This window comes from Lindgomyces ingoldianus (assembly GCF_010093535.1).
Source record: "Lindgomyces ingoldianus strain ATCC 200398 unplaced genomic scaffold BDR25scaffold_20, whole genome shotgun sequence".
Classification (NCBI taxonomy): domain Eukaryota; kingdom Fungi; phylum Ascomycota; class Dothideomycetes; order Pleosporales; family Lindgomycetaceae; genus Lindgomyces; species Lindgomyces ingoldianus.
Genome location: NW_022985181.1, coordinates 140,343 through 162,564, shown reverse-complemented (window position 1 = coordinate 162,564; position 22,222 = coordinate 140,343). Strand labels below are relative to the sequence as shown.

Genomic DNA, 22,222 nt, shown 5'->3' with positions numbered 1-22,222 from the left:
CTACACTTAAAAATTAACTAAGATACAATTTATATAGAGCTCTAAAGCTTCATTTTTAGGTGATGAGTGGCACAGAGATTTCCGTTGCACGAGCCACTCGGTTGCGTAAGCAGGTGAGACCTTCTAAGCCCTTTGATGTTTTCCGACTGATGATGCCCCGGCCTTGGAGACTCCATCCCAGACCAAACTCGCCATTGCCGGCGCCAGAGTTGTATGTGAGTGACAACTTGGGGTCCATGCCAGCTCTTCCCGGCGGAACACCTATCGGGATGCTCACGCTCCCCTTGCCGGTTTCTTGGTTGACATCGAACTTTTCTCCCATTCCGGAAATGGCACCACCACCCTTCGGAAGTGAGATGGAGGGAGCCGGTGGGAATGGCAGACTTCAGAGAAATAGAAGATAGGTCACTGAGGCTGAAAAAGTTGTTTCCTGCGCTCCCGGCTAGGGGCTCTTTGTGGGAGCCCGCAGGCTTGTCGGATTGCTTGCCAACCGCATGTTCGTCGCGCTCCGGACGCGCTCCAATCCTCCTGTCGCTGGTGGACATGGCGAAGCAATTCCGAGAGAGATGTTGGCATCGAACCAGAGCGTGTGCAGAAGGAAGCTGGCGGAGGCCAGGAATACACAGGATTCACATGCTGTCCGGATCGGCGCCACCGCAGAGGAAAACAGCCGACTCGGCGGCGATGGCCCCAAATGCGCCGTGTTGGACGCGATGTTTTGATGGTCAGACAACGCCACAGCGTGGTGTGGCGTACAATCGCGCGGCCGTCCCCGCGTGTCACCCCGCAAATCACGCATGGCACGACCTCACCTGCTTCATCCTTCAGCTCACCAGAAGCCGGCATCTAGATCCCCAACAATGCGTCGCCCATTGCCCTCCTGTCGTGTTTTGTTTTCAGGCTGGGGCCATCTCGGTCCACCATCAAATCCCAATTCGGTCAATGCCCCCCCGCATTCCTCACCTGCATCCCATCCAATACTCTACAACATCGCATGTTTCCCCAGCCGCTTCCTCCTCAGATGCCTCGCCCATCGCATGGCGAGACATCGGCAGCATGGCCCGGAATGGGAAAACCGGACCTAGGGATACCCCATTCTCGCTTTGGAAGCTTCCCCCCCCAAATTCCGACTTCCCTCCGCAAGATTGATCGGATCATCATTCCTTTTCCTCCTTCGCTCATGGGAATCCTCACCTCAAATCTTCGGGGTTCTCCTTCACTCCTCCAAATTCTCAATGTCCTAAACAGACCCATTTAAATTCCTTCATTCTCTATTCCGGGCTAAAATGGACTCATCGCAGCTCTCTAGGCGCACCGCCGCGCTCCAGGAGCTGCTAGAGAGCCATGGCACAGAGGCCACCAAACTATTCATCACCCATCTGGATTCAGCCAAGGGCGACCTGGACAATGCTCTCGCTTCTTGGGATGCAGATCCCGCAAACAGCCTCTCTGCCGACCAGAAGAGGGACCTGCTTGGGGAGATCAGGATCACCTCGCATTTGGCTGCTATATCCGACGACGATGTCGACTTTGTGCGCGCGGCGAAGGAAAGGCATCCGAATATCAAGACCCTGCGCGAATTTGCAATCAACTCTTCACTGGACGACCTTGCATCCATGGCTCCGTCTCCGGCACCCGCCCCGGCCCCGGCCTTGGCCACGGTGAGGAGGTCGGTAGCCCCTTCTGCTGCCACCGCATCGAAAGGGTCCTTGAATAAGGCAGTGGACATCCGCCGGAAACTATTTCTCGCCGAACCCACGGGTGTCGTGATGCGGATGGTTAAAGACAGCGAGATCCGGCTTGATAGCAATGCTCAAGACCACGTATTCAACGTGCTCAACGAGGATCCAGAGTTTGACATGCAGAAGTCATCCGTGACCAAGTTGCTTTCAAGGTCAAATATCCTGACGACTCTTCCAGCTGAGGATGGCACCCAGAGCGCGGTGCAGTCCAATCTTAAAACCCTACAAAGAGTGCAAGCATTAGCACCCATTCCGGAAGCAATCAATCCCCTCATCAAGTCGAACTTGACATCGGCACTGCACATCTCTAACATGTCAGAGGTCGCATTTGTGGAACAGATGTCGAGCGAGATGGGCGACACGAACGCCGCCATTAGTATCCACCAACACGCCACGCAATGCCGGATCAGAAATGAAAATTTCCTTCTCTCCGCGCTGCAAGCGGTCCGTGGGAGTGGGCTTCGAGTGATTGACGGCGGTAACAGTGAGCAAAATGTCGAACTCAGAAAACAATCCTTTACCGAGGTTGCCGACAAGTATGTGACCCAAGTCGATTTGGAGCGACTGTTTGGGAACCTTGACTTTTGCGAATGCCCGGAGTGCGGTTCGGTTTATGGACCGGCGGCATACTTTGTGGAGTTAATGGAATTCTTGCGCAACAACAATTTGAGTTCCCGCCATTCCAAGACCGGTGATAGAGACATCAACGGTACCCAGCTCCAGGCTCTCCTCAAGCGACGGCCTGACCTGGCTTGTCTCCAACTCACGTGTGAGAATACGAATACGTACATTCCATATATCGACCTCGCTTTGGAGGTAATGGAATCGTACGTTGTGCATGCTCCCATGATCAAGGCTTATAATGTCAACGGGGAGACCACCAACGAACTGCTCTGCTCTCCTCAGCACACCCAAGGCGCAGCGTACGAAATCCTGAGAAAGGCAGGCTACCCCTTAGGGCTTCCGTATCATTTTCCCATCGACACCATGAGGGTGTTTTTGCAATTTTTGAAAACAAACCGAGCAGACATCATTCAGGTCTTCCAGGGAAGTGGCGTTTTGGACCCCTCCGTTGCCCCGGCAAACCCTGCGTCAAGCGTGGTGTTGAGATCATTCGATGCCGAGTTCAACCTATTGACCCAAGAGGAGTATGTCATTCTCACGAAGGAAGGGTTTTGGGCACCCACAACCACCGCAGCTCAGTGCCATCAGTCCAGCTACACCACTCGAATCGGGCTCAAAAAGCCATGGGGCTATTTTGGGTATGATTCGAGGGGTGAGATGCTGGATGACAACTCCGCCACAAAAACAGGCATATCATGGGTGAAAGCTCAATTCCTGAAGCGCGCCGGAATTCAGTACGGCGATCTGGTGGAGCTGGTAAAGACACGTTACGTCAATCCGAACATGCCCAAAGGCAAAGATTTGACGACGATGGAACGCATCAGATTCAGCTACCGCTTTCTTCGGTACCTTGTTCAGCATCAATACACGGACAAACGAAGGAGGTATGCCAAATTAATCAATTTCCTCCAGGTTGCCGATGTGTTCGTGCCCTTGTGGGAGAAGATCCAAAAGCTGCGGCAGATCGACCTATGTGCAGACCAAAACGACCAATCCAATTCTGACTGCTCGTGTGGTGGCACCAAGTCGTCGGGCTGCCATTGCTGCCCTTGTAATGGAGGTGAATGGGCGGAATGGGTATATTCCTGGTTCGAGAAGATCGGAAGTATTGTTGTCCTTGAGTCCGGTAATGGCCCGCGAATTCCTCTGGAAGGACAGATGTGGGCCGAGTCTCATCTCTGCTACCTCTCCGTGAAGGCCGTCGGCGACAGGGTGGTCAATGGAACAAGCTCAAAGAAGCCAGACACGCTCTCTAACGATCCCATATTCATTGGAACACTCCAATCCGATGGGGCCGTGATCGATCGCCGCTCCAGAAATGCGGTCGCGTTTGTGTCGGCGTCAGGGACGGTCATCAATCTTTGTGGCAAGAACATCCAAGATTGCTATCGGAATCGCGACATCTACGTTTATAAAAGCGATGCCGATGTGAATCACCCCGAGTTGGCTATTGGTGAGATACGAGGCGAAGGCAATACTCTTTCCTGGAGGCCGGGGCAATGCTCTCGCTGGCAGGATGTTGAATGGAGCAACGTTAGGGACGCTTGTGACATCAGCACCACGCGCCTGTTGCATCTTGACGGGAGTCAGCTTAGCCCGGATGAGTATTTCAATATGGTCCGCTTCCTTCGACTTTGGCGCAAATTGGGCTGGACGATTCCAGAGGTTGACTCAGCAATACAAGGACTTGGTAAAACGCCTTCCGTCGCCGAAGACAGTTCCGCGGGTGAGTGTGATGCGTCTGTAGATCCGTACGAGGATGACTCAACCGATACGGACACCGAAGAGTCGAAGTCAGACATCAATCCTCCCCTAGTCCACCAAATCGTCGCAGTGAGGAACATCATCGATATGACAGGACTTTCCCTCGAAGTGGTCTTGACTTTCTGGGATGTCATACCCACCCATGGAGACACCTCTTTGTACAACTCCACATTTCTCACCCACGACATCGTTCGTATGGACCCGGTGTTCCAGGCAGACGAGCATGGGAATTACCTTACTGCCACGCAGAAGATTTCAGACCACATGCCGGTGCTTCAGACTACCCTGAAGCTCAAAGCTGCCGACATCGAGCTGATTCGACAACTGAGAAACATCCCAGACTCTCTTACGATCGACACCTTGTCCGAGCTATTTCGTATCTCGACCCTGATCAGTTACCTTTCGGTACGACCCGATACGTTACCCGATATCATTCAAGTCCTTGGTGAACCCTTCACGAACGCGGACACAACTCTCTCATTTCTTCAGACCTGGCAGGATATCATCAACAGCAACTTCTCTTTTGAGCAGCTGAACTATCTCATTCGCGGGGTGGACAATATTTCCCGCCCGCTTGCGCCAACGCCCCAAGTGATTCTCAAACTGGGAAAGAGTCTTCTCGATGGCTTGGAGGCAATAATGAAACAAAATGCCGATATCACAAGCGCTGAGGTCAACAACAACACCGTTTCTCTCACGGAGCTTCTGCCCTCCAAACTGGCTCTGATATTTGCACCCGCCCTCGCGACCAAGATAAGCGATTTAATCAACGGCCGCATGGTTTTTACCACCAACGCCCCCTCCGGATTGGCTATCATGATCCCTCCTGCTATGGACACCCTGGTCGCTAAGGTCAAATATAACGATCTGAAAACTGCCAAGCCCCCCACCGCACAACTCACCGTCACCGGAATACTTACGGACGACGAGACAACGGACCTGAAAGGCTTGTCTGCAAATGCATTGTGGATTGCGGCAGTGGACCGAATCAAGAAACAGGGCGTGACCTTTTTCAATCAATATCTCCGGTCTATCATTCCCCCAAGAGGCCAGGGCACTCTTCTTGCCGGGGACACCGCAGAAACGCCAATTACCAAAGCATTGTTTTTCTTGCGGTATTTCCTGCCGTATCTGCGCGCCCGACTCTCGACCCTAATGGTCCAGCAGACAATGTTTGATGCATTAGGTACAGACATCACGACGATTTCCTACCTTCTCAATATCGTGAAATCGACCTCTGGGGATTCCGCCATGAATGTTCTGCTCACATTGAGGGAAAATGCCCAAGGCGACGAAAGCGGGGTGTGGTCCGGGTACCTTATTCCATCCACGACGGACAAGTTTCAATTCTGGGTGACGAGCGATGCCAAACCAGCTGGCTTCACATTGGACGGCATTCCGTACGGATTCCCGAATCAGTCTGAAGATCCAACAAATATCTGGTCATCAGCGCCAATCAGTCTGGTTGATGGGAGATTATACGCTCTTCAACTCTCTGGTACCGCCCCAGAAACACTGTCCTGGAGCACCTCCACGTCTCCCCCGACCTTAATTCCATCCGGGGCCTTGTTGCCCGCTGTGGCGTCATCCTCTGTTTCAGAGGTGCTCGTTGAGCTAACCAAGATATCTGTCCTTGCTCAAGGGTTTGGTTTGTCTCTCGATGAAATCATTTACCTACATGAGCACGGCACGGACTTCAGTTCGGGCGCCGACCAAGGCGCTCTGAATCTCGGCAACATCACCATGGGTGCGTGGAAACGGCTCTTGTCTTACACCAATCTACGAAACTCCCTTCCGAAGCAGCAAACACGGCTTATTGACTTGTTCGCATGGTCAAGGCTGCCGGGCTCCTCGGATGTGGTTTCAGAAATTGTGAAAGTGACGCGATGGGACGCCGAACTATGCTCCACCATCCTCAAGGGCTATGATTCCTTGACTCCGGAGCATTTCCACAACGAGCTCCTTCTTGTCAGCGTCAAGAAGGCTCTGGATATTTTGACGAAGACTCAGATTGCGGCACCCCTGCTGTTCGAATGGGCTAAACCGTTGAATCTATCGGATTCTTCGTATACGAAGTTTGCAACTCAAGCGGATACACTGAAGAAGGCGCTGCGATCCCGTTACAACGCCAGTGAGTGGGAACAGGCTGCAAAGCCGCTCTTCGACACACTCCGGCGGAATCAGCGTGACGCCCTGGTATCCTATCTCATCGTCGAGCCCTCTTTAGTAGAGACGGGCTTGGTCAAAGATCCCGATGGATTATTTGAATACTTTTTGATCGATTGCCAGATGAGTTCATGTCTACAAACAAGCCGCATCAAGCAGGCAATTTCCACGATTCAACTGTACGTTCAGCGATGCCTTTTGGGTCTCGAGGCGGAGGTTGCCCAACAACCTGAGGACCTGATTGATCGGAAACGATGGAACTGGATGAAGCGATATCGCGTTTGGGAGGCAAATCGACAGGTCTACCTGTATCCTGAAAACTGGATCGTGCCCAGCCTGCGGGACGACAAATCTCCATTCTTCCTGGATCTGGAGTCAGCGTTGCAACAAAAAGACATCAGTCTTTCCAATGCGGTGGCCAGTCTCAAAACTTACGTTCATAACGTCGCTGCGGTTGCCAACCTAAAGGTTTTTGGTTTGTTCATCAGAAAGGGCGGCCGGGGCGAATCGGCGCTTGGTGCCCACGTAGTGGCATGCCGTCAGAATGCTCCCTACGACTGGTATACCAGAGACTATTCCCCGGATGGCAGATGGTCCCCGTGGGTCAGAATGCAGGTCGATATTCCCCATTATGACGTTGACGACGGTTTTGGAAATCCCGTAGGCACAGGTTCATACGTCGCGCCGTATCTATGGCAGGGAAGGCCCATCCTTTTCTTCATGCAAATGACGTTGAAGCATATCACCATCGACAATGCGTCGCCAATTAGTGACCGCATGTCCAAGGACGTGAAGGGTCAAAACCAGTCCGTCCCAATGTGGCAAATCAATCTCGGAGTTACAAGGTTCGACAATGGCAAATGGAAACCCAAGGAGCTGTCACAAAAGTGTATTCTCCACTCTGTTGAGCCCTTCGACATACAGGATCTGGACGAGACTGTGACAATCTGGGCAACACCAAACCAAGCAAGATACCAGATGATTCCTCGCTTCTTCGCCGGCAGTGACGGCAGTCCAGATTATATCCAGATCGATATCGCCTTCAATGCAACGCAGAATATCGTTTACAATCACCATGTCAAACAGGATGACGGGTCGGTTAAAATCGAGAGCAAAGAGGACGCTAAAGAGATTCATGATGTTGTAGGATCCTTCCTCTTTATCGACGGCGGTATTGCTCAAACCCTGATGTCGGGGAACCCGCCTCTCGATTTCCACCAAAAAACCTCATTCCAGTACATCGAGACATCGGATACGCTCTATTCCTACCAAATCGACGACGGTGTCTTGACGGCTCCCCAGTATTATCGTACCGGACCGTCCTTCCAGTGTCCCCAGAACATCACCTCCAACAGTAGATCCACGTTCACCGCGAGTTACTCCCCGGAGAAAAAGGTGACCTTCAATCATACCTTTGTGGATCAGTTCTTGAAACAGATCAACACCTCAGACGATATCGGCGTCATATATGAAGACTTTTTGTCTCTATCGCGAACTGCCGAAATCGCTGGAGATAACCCGTACGGCACTTTCACCGAGGAAGATGGATCCACCTCTTATCACGAGTTGTTGAGTCCGTATGGAATCTACAACTGGGAGATCGGCCTCCATGGTCCCATGACTCTTATTGACGCGTTGCTCAATGCACAGCAATTTGACGATGCGCTAAAGGTCTGCCATATCATCTTCGATCCAAGCATTGAGGGCGCCGCAAACAGCAGCACCGGAAACAACAAATATTTCTGGAAGTTTCTCCCTTTCAAAGCGTTGGCAAACACCGACGCCAAAGAGTCCTTGGAGCAGATGTTCCTTGATCTGCAACCCGGCAGAGCTAACCAAGCCATCTCCGAATGGAGAGACAACTCCTTTGCCCCTCACGTCGTGGCACGTATGCGCCCGGTGGCCTACATGAAATGGATCGCGATGAAGTACATTGAAATTCTGATCACTTACGGCGACTACTACTTCCGACAAAACAGCCTGGAAACGATACCAGAGGCGATTCAGTGCTACATCCTTGCGTCGCACGTATATGGTAACAAGCCTCAGAAAATACCCCGTCGTGGCAAGGTCAGGGCGGAGACCTACAGCTCACTGCTCAACCGATGGGATGCTTTTGGCAATGCCGTTGTACAGATGGAAGTGGAATTTCCCTTCTCCAACCAAACGTCCCAAGTACTTGGATCAAGCGATCGCATCACAGGATTTGCGAACATCTTTGGATTTGCATCCTCCTTGTACTTTGGCATTCCAAACAATCCAAAACTGGCACAGTTGCGAGACACGATCGACGACAGGCTATTCAAGATCCGCAATTGCATGGACATCAATGGCGTTGTTCGAAAGCTTCCATTATTCGACCCGCCAATTGACCCTGCTTTGCTGGTTGCGGCCACCGCCCAGGGGTTGAGCATCGACACAGTGCTGAATGACCTGAGCGGATCCATTCCAAACTACCGATTCATGACCTTGCTGGCCAAAGCACTCGAAATCTGCTCGGAGCTCAAGTCGCTCGGCGCGGCCTTGTTGGCAGCGAAAGAGAAGAAAGACAACGAGCATCTCTCTCTGTTGAGGTCTACTCACGAAATGGTCATGAACACGTTTCAGCTGGACCTGAAGAACCGCGCTCTTGAAGAGGCAAATGCTGTGCTCGAACAGTTGTTGCAAAACAGGGAAGCACCAAAGTCTCGCCTGCAGTACTACAAAGGCCTCGTTGGGGTGACAGATCCGGCACCGGGGGAGACGGATGACTTCACAGAACTTCCGAATCCTTCTCTTCAGGCCCCCATCGCAAACGGACAAATGATGCTTATCGCCGAAGAAAATGAAGAACTTGAAAAGTCCAGCGCGGCGCGCGATTGGAATATTGCCATTGGCGCCGTGGAGACGCTTGCTGGATTGCTGCACATGTTGCCCGAGTTCGATGCAGACATCAAACCCTTTGGTTGCGGTACTGGCCTCAAATGGGGCGGCAATTTTTTGGGTAGCTCAACGGGTGCAATTGCGCGTGGAATGCAGATTTATACCCAGACTCTGTCGGCCGATGCCTCAAATGCCAGTCGAAAAGCATCGTACTTGCGTGCTCTACAGGACCGTATTGTTCAAGCAAACTCGAATGGACACGAACTCAAGAACGTTGACAAGCAAATCGCTACTCAGCGCCTTCGGGTAGCCACCACAACGCAAGAAATCAAGAACGCTCAGACGGTGGTGGACCAGGCCAACGAGGTGAACGAGTTTTTGCGTTCAAAATACACCAACGAGGAATTGTACATCTGGATGGAGAGTCGTACTCGTTCTCTCTATAACGACACATACAACTTGGCTTACGATCTCGCGAAGCGCGCTGAAAAATGCTTCCAATTCGAACGTCCTCAGATGGCCACATCGTCCTATATTGAGTTTGGATATTTCACCTCTGCGCGCGACGGTCTTCTTGCCGGAGAATCTCTCTACCTTGGACTGAAACGGCTCGAGGCCGCGTGTCAAGAGAACCTTGGGCACGACTTTGAAGTGACCAAGCACATCTCGGTTCGGCAATGGGCCCCAATGGCGTTGATCGAGTTCCGCGAGAAAGGGACTTTCATGCTTGAGCTGCCTGAAATTCTCTTCGACATGGACTGTCCGGGGCACTACATGCGCCGCATCGTGTCAGTCAACGTCTCCATCCCTTGCGTTGCAGGGCCCTACGCAGGAATCAACTGCACGCTGCGACTCCTCAACCACTCGATGCGGACCACGCCACGCGCAAATAGCAAATCCGACTACCATCGCGCCCAGGAGGGCGAGGACGATGACCGTTTTATCACCACCAACCTCCCCATCTCCGCTGTCGTCTTGTCCGGCGCGCAAGCCGACTCCGGCCGTTTCGACCAACTGCCCGAACGGTACAATCCGTTCGAGGGCGCCGGCGCAATCAGCACCTGGTCCTTCACGCTCCCGTCGGCCATACACTCCTTCGACTACTCCTCCATCACCGACGTCGTCCTCACGCTGCGCTACACGGCGCTCGACGGGGGCGACAAGCTGCGCAAAGTGGCGTCCGACGTCGTCGCCGACTACATGAAAGTGATGCTCGGCGCCGGCGCGCCGGAAGGAAAAGGCCTGTTCACGTACTTCGACCTGCGCACCGACTTTGCTTCGGAGTGGTATCGCGCCGGACTGGGTAGCGGTGCCGGACCCGCTTCCTCCTCTGATGATGAAAATACCGACACCGCGGTCATGAACCTCGATAATTTATCCTCGCGCCTCCCACTGTACACGACGAAGCACCGCCCGGAAAAAATTATCGCGACGCGCATCGCGATCCTCGCGAAGGGCGATAACTTCAATTCCTCAGACGTGGAGATCGTGCAGAAGGGCGCGAAGGCGGGCAGTCAGACGGAGAAGAGCGTCGCGTTTAAGCCGGGCAGGGATATCGAGCCGTTGATTGGTGTCGTGAGTGCAGAGGATGGATTGCAGTTGCCCATGACGAGTTGGCAGCTTAAGGTGAAGAGGGCTAGCGCGGATGTGGAGGGCGCGTGGATGGTTGTGAGGTATAGTTTGGTGTGATGAGTTGGTTTCTGGATTTTTGGTTTTTTTTCTGGTGTTGCAGGCGGATTATGGTTGCGTACAGGTGTTATGGGTCCAGTCTGGGTTATGTGGTGTCGATCTCGCTTTTTCATGGCGCTGTTGGTTGTTTGCGTCGTTGGGGATTTTGGTATTTGGGAAATTTCTAATCTATTGTGTGTGTTGAATGGGCTCTTTCAGCTAGCTGCTTATGGTATGAGCACTTAAGTAGCAAGAGTAAGAGTAGTGTACGGTGTGCACAGCGTACGAAGTATGTAGGGTGGGGGCAACATGTTTCTGGTTATTGCTCTCTCTTTTTCCTCCGTACAGAGGAAAAAGGGGAATATCTAACGTCCCTCCCTGCGTGCCGAGACACCCTGTGTGCCGAGACAAATGAGGGGTACTTTGACTTTAAGCAACAGCACAACCTATGCGCACAACGAATATTGCTATAGTTCTATGAAAATAATCTGTCGCGGCTAATTCTAAGTGTCTATGATCTACTACTCCCTATAAATTACGTTTGCATTGTTGTCTCCAAGCCTGATTTGTATAGCGCCTTGTGTTGTGGTGTAATAGACTTCCCTCCCCATAGCGCCAACTTTAAGTTCTTACTGCTCTAAATTTTTGTAGAACAACCTTGTCTATGCCCTAGAACCTTCCTCTTCTGTTTAAAATTTATCATGAGCTCTATGCGCGCTGCAGGGCGCGATTTCATGCAGGGCCGCCATATCAATCAGTATCTCCAGCGGAACCAAATCACTGATCCTCGCTTGTAGGTAGTAAGTTAGGGTATTTTATTGTAAGATATGTGGCGGTGCGAGTTGCACAAGCGATCGGATTATCTCTAAATCCGACTTGGGATTGGGAGAAGTGATTAGACTTGGCCTGGTGCTCGTTTAGTCAGCTAACGCGCTTCCCGCGTCAAAACCGACTTCGATAAAGCGATCCCACAACACTTTGAGATGCCGTCTAACGCACAGCGATACCTACTTTGTGATGTAAAGCTATACCATTGCAAGCCCTAAGGTCCGCTGTTGTCCCTTCTGCTGACTGAACAAAAGACCTGATTAAGCCACCACGTCCTTATGCTTCTCTACCGCACCGGCGCCGATTCCTAGACTAAGCCGCAGCGAGCTCCAGTCTGCGCTCGTCTGAAAGGGAGTGAAATGTGATAGGAAGGAAGAATGATACAAAACAGAGTTCGGCGGACCTAGAAATCAAAGCCTGCGCTTCAGAAAGTGGTCTGAGTGTCACAACCAAAACGCCGTCGTTGCAAGCGCATACAAAGTTCGAAAGGTTCTGCATATTTTAGTGACACAGCTGTTGTACGGTCAAACAGCCTACAGTTCCTTTCATAGGCACTACAATCTCTAGGGCTGTAGAGATGTGCCTCAGTTTAATCTCTGAGGGTTATAGGGAGTTTTAAATTGTTCATGTTTGTGAGAGATAAGTACTAGCAGAGCTGTGATAATGGCTATTCTTGGCAAGACTCTACACTATCTGGAGCTGCATACAGCACTCTTCTCTTCAGCCATATCTACAAACTATCGCCTCGTAGCAAATTATACGTAGAGAGCCTTAGGAGCACCGTCACCTTTCCCGCCAGCGGGTCTTATACAGAAACTTTAACCGCGCGAAAAGCCTCATCTTAATGAAGATGGCCCTGCTATAAGTTAGAAGGTTAGGTTTCGATCTAGAGCAGCCCAGGGCCCAGTGCCGGAATTACAATTAGGCACCACGGCTAACTCGTAGGAACAACCACAACCTCCAACATGCTTGAGAAAATCTCTGTGCTTCTCGCGCAACCCTCTAGCCAGAATAGGTTGGCTACCCTCCTTGCCCGCGGGTGCGAATTTAAAATGACATGTTATATCATCTGCAAAAACGCACTCACAGTTACCCGAGGCAGCAGTCTTGGCAATGCGCTTAAGACCGTCAAAAACGCTAGGTTCAAACAAGCCACGCTCTGGCCAAAGCACTAGTTAGAATAATTGTGGACCTATACAGATACGCCTTTCAGAAGTCTTTGCCCACGCCAAGGCACTAAAAAGCCACATTTCAAATTGGGCGGACAAGCAAATGCCTCCTCTGGGTGTGATCTCTTCCCTCTTTGTACTCATTACCACCCATAAGCCTAATAACCTCCTGGCTAAGCTCGCCAGCAAGGTCAGCACATGTCTTCTCACGGCCATATTGGTCAAGGCGTACCTTCTGGGTGAGAGATTGCTGAACCTCGCTTGTCTGCTTATTTAGACGGCCAGATCTGGGAGCATCTTCAAGATATTCGTCTTTTATAACAAGAGGGACAGCGTTAGGATCAAACCCACGCTTGATCGCTCGGCCGTAGATGCTATCAATAGTGCGCTTTAGTAGTCCAGTAATTAAGACAACCTGTTGGGTAGTTTTGCCCACAGATGGCGATTTAAGGGCAACGACTAAAGCTCGAGTAGCGATATTGTGATTAGAGATGAAATAAATTGTAGTATAACGTACTTCACAGGCGAGTTGCTCACACACCTGAGTTGCTTACTTTTGCTAAGACCCCACCCTAACAAACTTTATTATAGCCTATAACAACCCGCTCTAGCACTATATAGTACAGTATAGCCTAGAATATTATTTAGATACTACTTCTACTTCTTGCTTACTTATTTGCGTGTTATGCCTAGTCTAATTACACTGTCTGTAGCATCTTTAGGATAGCTTACCTACTTTAGCTTACACCTACTTCTTTGCCTTCTTTCTATTACTACGCGCTTTAAACTTCTTTAAAGCTGTTAAGTGTAAGCTTTTTTAAATTATTAAAGTTTTTTTTACTTTAATCTACTATTTTTTATATAATTTATGTTATGTAGCAGCCTTATTAGCTGCTTAAAGCTTAGTAATTTCCTGTTACACTAACACTAGCTTATACATAATTATTACTGCCCCCTTTAAAACCTTTTTAAACACCTTAACTATAAAAGTTAGTAGACTATTTATATGCTTTTAAATTTTTATTTTTATAAGTATTAATTATAATCTAAGTTCTAGGGTATTACTTAGGGTTTACAACTACTAAGGCTTATTATATATAGGTAGTAATAGTAATAAAGTGCACAACTTTATATTAAGGCCTATTATAACTTATTATAGGTTAAAAAGAACTAATTTAGCGCTTTAAAACTTTTTTTTAAATATTACTAAAAGTAATTACAGCATTATAGGCTGCTTTAAAGTATAGTAAGAACTTTATTTTTATAATATAAGTAATTTAGTTATGTATAAGGTTTTTAGCTTAGCACCTATACACTTTTTTTAAAAGAGTAAAACAACTTATATTAAGTAGCTATAAAAAGTGTAATAAGTAAAAAAGCATATAAATAGTAATAATCTTATTATTCTTATAGTATTACTAAAAATAAAGTAAGTTATAGCTCTTATAGCTATTAATAACTAGCAGACAGTAGCTGCTAACAGTACACTTCTTTATATGTGTGTTAAAGTGCTTTAACTAGTCTAGACTAAGCTAATTAGTAGTTTAGCTATGCTTAGAGATTATAATAACTTAATCTTAAAGTAGATTTTCTTTTTTATACTAGTTTAAAAAGTAGTTGCTACTCTAAAAAAAATAAAGAGTAGAATAGCCTACTTTTTAGCATTAATGCCCTAGATAGCAGTTGTTTACTTCTAGTTACCTAGCTAGACTGCTTTTAGCTGTCCTTATCTTTCTAAACCTGTAATAACTGCTCTAGTAGATATTTAACCTATTATAAACTTTATCTTGTTAAAGTTGTACATGTTATTATTCTAGATACTATACTTAGCTTTAATATTCTTTATAAGGTTAAACTAGCTTTAAATTACTATAGAATTTTTATAAAAAGCTTTTTTATAGTTATACTTATACTTAAACTTTACTTTAAGCTTTAAGTAACACTTAATAAATATATTAAGCTAGTTTATGCTAACATAGCTTATATTACACTTAGTGCACAAAGAATTAGCTATATTAGCTATAGCTACTAGCTAGGGGGGAAATCCTTACACATCTAGCTTAAGTATGTGCTAAATAATTACCTGCTTTTTATTATTATCTAGCTTTTATAAGTTAGCTATATAATTAGCTAAGAAAGGTTATTTAGCGCGTTAGTTACTTATTATCTTTTAAAAGACCCTATAGATAGCTGCAGCATGTTAGTTAAAAAGTGTTACATTTTATTTAAAAGCCTAGAGTGTAAGCTGCATCTAATGTTCTTTTAATATGTTTAAGTAGTATTATTAGAAATGCATTAGTGTAGAAAGGGTAGTGTGGTAGGGTCTTAGCAAAAGTAAGCAACTTAGGTGTGTAAGCAACTTGCCTATAAAGTATGTTACTACTTTTTTTAAAACTTTTTTAAATACTTTAACTATAAAAGTTAGTAAACTATTTATATGCTTTTAAATTTTTATTTTTATAAGTATTAATTATAACTTAAGTTTTAAAGTATTAACGTACCTAACAGGTTGGCCGGCCACACGGGTTGGCCGGCCACTTTTGCTAAGCCTCTACTAAAACCACTCTATTCTCTTGCAAAACAGCCTACTTTAGCCCTGTATAAAGTAATATAATATAAGATATTATTTAGAGTCTACTTTTACTACTTTCTTACATGTACACAAGTTATGCCTAGTCTAATTGCACTGCTTATATTGCCTTTAACTTAGCTTACTTTTTTTTAGCACACACTTATGTCTTTAGCTTCTTTCTATTACTACACGCTCTAAACTCCTTTAGAGCAGTTAGATAAGCCTTATTTTTAACTATTAAAGTTTTTTTTACCTAAATCTGCTTTTTTTTATGTAATTTATATTATGTAGCAGCTTTATTTACTGCTTAAAGCTTTATAATTTTCTTTTACACTAATACTAGCTTATGTGTAATAATTACTACCCCCTTTAAACCCTTTTTAAAGGCCTTTACTATAGACATTAGTAAGCTATTTATATACCTTTAAATTTTTACCTTTATAAGCATTAATTATAACTTAAATTTAAAAGTATTACTTAAAGTTTATAACTACTAAGGCTTATTATTAATAAGTAGTAACGTATCTAACGGGTTGGCCGGCCACTTTTGCTAAGCCCCTACTAAAACCACTCTATTCTCTCGCAAAACAGCCCACTTTAGCCCTGTATAAAGTAATACAACACAAGATATTATTTAAAGTCTACTTCTACTACTTTCTTACACATACGCAAGTTATGCCTAGTCTAATTGCACTGCCTACATTGCCTTTAACTTAGCTTACCTCCTTTAGCGCGTACCTATGTCTTTAGCTTCTTCCTATTACTACGCGCTCTAAACTCCTTTAAAGCAGTTAGATAAGCCCTATTTTTAACTATTAAAGTCTTTTTTGCTTAAATCTACTTTCTTTTATGTAATCTATATTGTGTAGTAGCCTTATTTACTGCTTAAAGCTTTATAATTTTTTTTTGCGCTAACACTAGCTTGTGTGTAATAATTGCTGCCCCTTTTAAGACCTTCTTAAAAGCCTTTACTATAGATGTTAGTAAGCTATCTACATGCCTCTAAATCTTTACTTTTATAAGCATTAATTATAACCTAAATTTAAAAGTATTACTTAGGGTTTATAACTACTAAGGCTTGTTATTAATAGGCAGTAGTAGTAATAAAGTACATAACTAGATGTTAAGGGCTATTTTAACTTATTCTAGGTTAAATAGAACTAAACTAGCGCCTTTAAACCCTTCTTAGATATTACTAAAAGTAATTACTACATTATAAGCGCGTATAAAGCATAGTAGGAACTTAAGTTTTATAATATAAGTAATCTAGTTACATATAAGATCTTTAGCTTAGCGCTTATACACCTTTTTTAAAGGGGTAAAACAACCTACATTAAGAGGCTGTAGAAAGTGTAATAAGTATAAAAGCATGTAGATAGTAATAATCTTGTTTTTTTTACAGTACTGCTAAAAATTAAGTAAGTTATAGCTTTTATAGCTATTAATAATAAAAAGCTAATAAGCGCTTACAACTCTTCTCTTTATATGCTTATTAAAGTGCTTTAACTACTGCAGCCTAAGCTAATTTGTTGTCTAGCTGTTCTTAGAGACTATAATAACCTAGTTCTAAGGCAGATTCTCCTTTTTATACTAAGTAAAAAGGTAATAGCAGCTTTTAAAAATAATAAAAAGTAAAATAGCCTACTTTATTATATTAATGCTTTAGATAACTATTATCTACTCTTTATTACCTTACTATATTACTTTTAGCTGTCCTTATCTCTCTAAAGCTATAATAACTGCTTTAGTTAATATCTAGCCTATTATAAAGCTTAACTTATTAAAGTTATATGTGTCTTTATTTTAGATACTATACTTAGCTTTTATGTTAGCTACTAGGTAAAACTAGCTCTAGATAACCTTTAGATTCTTATAAAGCACTCTTTTATAATTATACTTATAATTAAACTTTATTATAAACTTAGGGCAGTGCTTAACCTACATACTAGGCTAGTTTAAGCTAACCTGGCCTAGATTGCGCTTAGCGCGCAAGGAATTAGCTATATTAGCTATAGCTACAAGCCTAAAAGGAAATCTGCGTGTAATAAGCTTAAGTATATACTTAATAACTACTTTCTTTTTAAGCTTAGTTAAATTTCTTAATTTAGGCTAGCATTCTACTTCTAAAGGCTGTCTAGCGCGTTAATTACTTAGTGTTGTGTAAGAGACATTATAAATAGCTGCAGTGTGTTATAAGAAGAGTTTTAAGTCTTATTTAAAAGCCTAAAAAGTAAGCTGTATCTAACGTTCTTTAGAAGATTTAATCTAGTGTTGTTGTTAAGGCATTATGTAGATAGGTAGAGTGTGGTGGGGGCTTGGCAAAAGTGGCCGGCCAACCTGTGTAGCCGGCTAACCTGTTAGGTACGTTATTTACTTTTTATTACTTTACTATATTACCTTTAGCTATTCTTATTTTTTTAAAGCTATAATAACTGCTCTAGTTAATATCTAGCCTATTATAAAGCTTAACTTATTAAAGTTATATATGTCTTTATTTTAGATACTATACTTAGCTTTTATGTTAGCTACTAAGTAAAACTAGCTCTAGATAACCTCTAAATTCTTATAAAGCACTTTTTTATAATTATACTTATAATTAAACTTTATTATAAACTTAGAGTAGTGCTTAACTTATATACTAGGCTAGTTTAAGCTAACCTAGCCTAGATTACGCTTAGTGCGCAAGGAATTAGCTATATTAGCTATAGCTATAAGCTTAGAGGGAAATCTGCGCGTAATAAGCTTAAGTATATACTTAATAACTACTTTTTTTTAAGCTTAGTTAGATTTTTTAATTTAGGCTAGCATTCTGCTTTTAAAGGCTGTCTAGCGCATTAATTGCTTAGTGTTATGTAAGAGACATTATAGATAGCTGTAGTGTGTTATAAGAAAAGTTTTAAGTCTTATTTAAAAGCTTAAAAAGTAAGCTGTATCTAACATTTTTTAGAAGATTTAATCTAGTGTTGTTGTTAAGGCATTATGTAGATAGGTAGAGTTTAGTGGGGGCTTAGCAAAAGTGGCCGGCCAACCTGTGTGGCCGGCCAACCCGTTAGGTACGTTATAGCTTATATTATACTTAGTATGTAAAAAATTAGCTATATTAGCTATAGCTACTAGCTAGAGGGGAAATTCTTACGCATTTAGCTTAAGTATGTGCTAAATAATTACCTACTTTTTATTATTATTTAGCTTTTATAAGTTAGCTATATAATTAGCTTAAAAAAGTTATTTAGTATGTTAGTTACTTATTATTTTTTAAAAAACTTTATAGATTACTATAGTGTGTTACTTAAAAAGTATTATATTTTATTTAAAAGCTTAAAGTATAAGCTGTATTTAACACTTTTTTAACATGTCTAAGTAGTGTTGTTAGGAATGCATTAGTGTAAAAAAAGTAGTGTAGTAGGGTCTAGTAAAAGTAAGTAACTTAGGTGTGTAAGCAACTCGCCTGTAAAGTACGTTAGCTGGAAATCTATTAAAATTTGATCTAAATCAGGGATTAAGGATCTCTGAGGTTTGCGCCAAGATTGCGGCGTTTTTAGAGCAGGCAAAGACTTTTGAAAGGCTTATCTGTACAGAGACTAGTTATAAGCTATACCTTCTAACGTGACCATATAAAGACAGCACAGCGCTTTGACTAAAGATATGCGCAATTTTTTATACAGGCAGGTAGTTTTCTTCTTGTTCAAGGTCGATTCGTCAACCAAGGCTGGCAATATCAATAGTATATCGACGTGCAGTTGTGGCTGCGGCTGTGCTGCATGTTAGCCACATCCCGCAGTTTCAACCCCGCAGAGCTGAACTCAGTTGCCGTGGCTACACCGTTTATCCTTTTCATCATCCCTCAATGCTTATCCTATTTCCTTTGATAGGATCCAAATCCGAATCCTCTACTCCTTGCAAGGCGCGGAGCACTTTTTTCGTTTTGCGCAAGGCCACCAAACCTCGCTACGAATCACCAACGGCCGAACCGAGTCCGTCCTGCCCCGAAGCTCTCGGACCCTGATATTCCCCCATCATTCTCCGCTAGCAAAGTATGCCCGGCCGGAACCACAATTATACTGTCGGCTGGATCTGTGCTATAACGACGGAGCTGGTCGCTGCGCAAGCCTTCCTTGACGAAAAGCACGAAGGGCCAGATGACGTGTCGCCGAATGACGACAACATCTACACGCTGGGTAGGATTGGGAAACATAGTGTCGTTATTGCCGTCTTGCCAGACGGCGAGTACGGCATAGCGTCGGCAACAAGCGTCGCGAGAGACATGCTGCATAGCTTTCCCAATATCAGGCTCGGTTTGATGGTCGGCATCGGTGGCGGTGCTCCAAGCAAAAAGCATGACATCCGTCTTGGCGACATTGTAGTTAGCGATCCTGGCAATGGAAACAGTGGTGTGTTTCAGTATGACTTCGGCAAGACAATACAATGTCAGAGTTTCCAAACAACAGGGTTCTTGAACAAGCCCCCAAGAGTCCTACTGGCAGCAGTGAGTACGCTTAAGGCGAAATATGAGTCAGACGGCAATGAGATTGAAAGTACCATCAATAGACTTCTCGAGAAGAAGCGAAGACTTCGGAATAAGTACAGACGGCCAGATCCAAGCACCGACAGGTTGTATCAAAGCGGAGTTGTTCATCCTCTAGATGACGGAGCGAGCTGTATGGCAACCTGTGGCGATGATACGTCAACTTTGGTATCACGACCTGAACGGACTGAAGAGGAGGATAATCCCGCAATTCATTACGGCTTAATTGCTTCAGCGAACCAGTTGATGAAAGACGCATTAGTTAGAGATAAACTCGCAACGGAAAAAAACGTTCTGTGTTTTGAAATGGAGGCAGCAGGCTTAATGAACAGCTTCCCGTGCCTTGTGATCCGCGGTATCTGCGACTACTCCGACTCGCATAAAAATAAGGAGTGGCAAGGGTATGCAGCAATGGCGGCGGCAGCGTATGCGAAGGATCTCCTCTGTAAAGTCCCACGAAGCAAAGTGGAGGCTGAGAAGAAAATAGGCGAGGTTCTATCTGGTTAGTCTAAGGGAGACTTAATTTTATCAGATTAGCCAATGCTAACTTATGAAAGGCCTCCAGGAAGTTGTGGAAGATCACCGAGACATTGCACGGAAGCAACTTAAAATGCAGGAAGACGAAGTCAAGCAGAGGCTGTCTGACAAGCAAAAAGAGTGTGTTCAGTCGTTCCGTCTCACCGAGAGCACTAAGAATGTCACATATGAGTGGTACAAAGACCGCGTGGAAGACCGAGTAGAAGGCACATGCATGTGGTTCCTTAAACACGGCTATTTCCAAGAATGGTTAAAACGGAAATCAGGCCCACTGCTGGTCTCAGCAGACCCTGGATGTGGAAAATCTGTCTTGGCCAAGTACCTAATTGACCATGCGTTACCACAATCAGCGACCATTTGCTACTTCTTTTTCAAAGACCAAGATCAGAACACGGTCCGCCAAGCACTTTGTGCTCTGCTCCATCAACTCTTCTCCCAGAAGCCGTCCTTGATCCAGCATGCCATGAAGCAATTCGAAGAAGATAAGCTAGGCCTAACCAACTCAACAAGGTCGCTTTGGGCTGTCCTAGGAGATGCCGTGCACGATCCTCAGGCTGGGTCTGTTATCATAGTCCTGGATGCTCTGGATGAATGCGCCGAATCAGAGTTTGGGGACCTAATGCGGAACATAGAAAGCCAGCTCTGCAGCAACCAGTCCGGCCATGGCAAGCTAAAGTATCTTCTAACGAGCCGCCCGTATGAGCAGATCGTGTCGAAGTTCCGGTGCCTTTTAGACAATTTTCCGCGTATTCATATACCAGGGGAGGAAGAGTCGGAAACTATTAGTCGAGAAGTAAATCGCGTCATCCAATACAGAGTGGACTGGTTAGCCAAGGAGAAAGAGCTCTCAAGCAATGTCAAGGATCACCTGGCGGACCAATTGCTCAAGCTTACACACCGTACATACCTCTGGGTATATCTTGTGTTCGAATACTTAAAGGAAGGCTTCAAAAAGACGCCAAAAGGAGTTGAGTTCGCTATTCAAACGCTACCCAGGAACGTCAATCAAGCATATGAGCGAATTCTGAATAAGTCTAAGGAAGACTTGATGGTTCGGAAGGTCTTAGCGATTATTTTGGCAGCGGGCCGGCCATTAACTCTCTCCGAAATGAACGTTGCCGTAAATATAGACGACTCGTCACAGACTGTTCACGACATGGACCTAGAAGAAGAAGAAGAAGACTTCAAGTCACGCCTGAGATCTTGGTGTGGACTGTTCGTTTCAATACATCACGGCAAGATCTACTTCCTTCATCAAACTGCTCGAGAGTTTCTCCTCGCCAATCTGCCATCGTCTACCACGATTTCCACGGAGCTACGAGGGCATCACTCTATCACTATCCATCAGGCACATAACGTTCTTGCGGAGCTCTGCGTGTGCTATCTTAACTTCTTCAACTCTGACGTTAGTCTGATCGCAGATTTCACCCCGGAGGCCAGTCACCAAGTCGATATCCACACGTTACTGGAATATTCGGCCACATTTTGGGCTTTTCACTTCCGCGAGGCCTGTATCAGCAACGATGGTGCTGCTATAGTACGTCATGCTTTGAAAATATCTGATCCGGATTCGAAGGCCTATTCGGTGTGGTTCAAAATATATTTAGGGGCTACTGAATCTATCCGCAATCCCAGGTTTTCCACAGGTCTTATAGTGGCGTCATATTTTGGACATGGTGCAGTCGCCAAGCGGCTGCTCGACAAGGGCGCCGACCTGGAGTCGAAGGACAAGGAGTACGGTCAGACGCCGCTATCGTGGGCTGCA

The 22,222-nt window shown here is 45.4% G+C and overlaps 5 protein-coding genes across 5 annotated transcripts; 3 read left to right on the top strand and 2 right to left on the bottom strand.

Annotated features, from left to right (window-relative positions):
- Positions 1-585, bottom strand: BDR25DRAFT_304311 (uncharacterized protein). Its single transcript, XM_033690185.1, has one exon. The coding sequence runs from the start codon at positions 320-322 to the stop codon at positions 56-58; it is 267 nt and encodes an 88-aa protein (XP_033546374.1). The 5' UTR covers positions 323-585; the 3' UTR covers positions 1-55.
- A 267-nt stretch (positions 586-852) lies between these two features.
- BDR25DRAFT_304310 (uncharacterized protein) lies at positions 853-11,269 on the top strand. Its single transcript, XM_033690184.1, has one exon. The coding sequence runs from the start codon at positions 1,287-1,289 to the stop codon at positions 10,845-10,847; it is 9,561 nt and encodes a 3,186-aa protein (XP_033546373.1). The 5' UTR covers positions 853-1,286; the 3' UTR covers positions 10,848-11,269.
- A 258-nt stretch (positions 11,270-11,527) lies between these two features.
- On the top strand, positions 11,528-12,499 carry BDR25DRAFT_356225 (uncharacterized protein; the record flags this gene model as incomplete). Its single annotated transcript, XM_033695595.1, has 8 exons — positions 11,528-11,619; positions 11,678-11,717; positions 11,748-11,840; positions 11,966-12,015; positions 12,062-12,143; positions 12,187-12,233; positions 12,299-12,415; positions 12,454-12,499. 8 exons carry the CDS (start codon positions 11,528-11,530, stop codon positions 12,497-12,499), a joined length of 567 nt encoding a protein of 188 aa, XP_033546372.1.
- Positions 12,500-12,869: 370 nt separating this feature from the next.
- BDR25DRAFT_288436 (uncharacterized protein) lies at positions 12,870-13,312 on the bottom strand (the record flags this gene model as incomplete). The annotated part of the gene is made up of 2 exons (XM_033688389.1): positions 12,870-12,996; positions 13,056-13,312. Coding segments are annotated over 2 exons (272 nt in total), but the record flags the coding sequence as incomplete, so codon positions are not given.
- A 5,902-nt stretch (positions 13,313-19,214) lies between these two features.
- Positions 19,215-21,995, top strand: BDR25DRAFT_371466 (purine and uridine phosphorylase; the record flags this gene model as incomplete). The annotated part of the gene is made up of 3 exons (XM_033697189.1): positions 19,215-20,422; positions 20,478-21,832; positions 21,879-21,995. Exons 1-3 carry the CDS (start codon positions 19,432-19,434, stop codon positions 21,993-21,995), a joined length of 2,463 nt encoding a protein of 820 aa, XP_033546370.1. The 5' UTR covers positions 19,215-19,431.
- Positions 21,996-22,222: the final 227 nt, after the last annotated feature.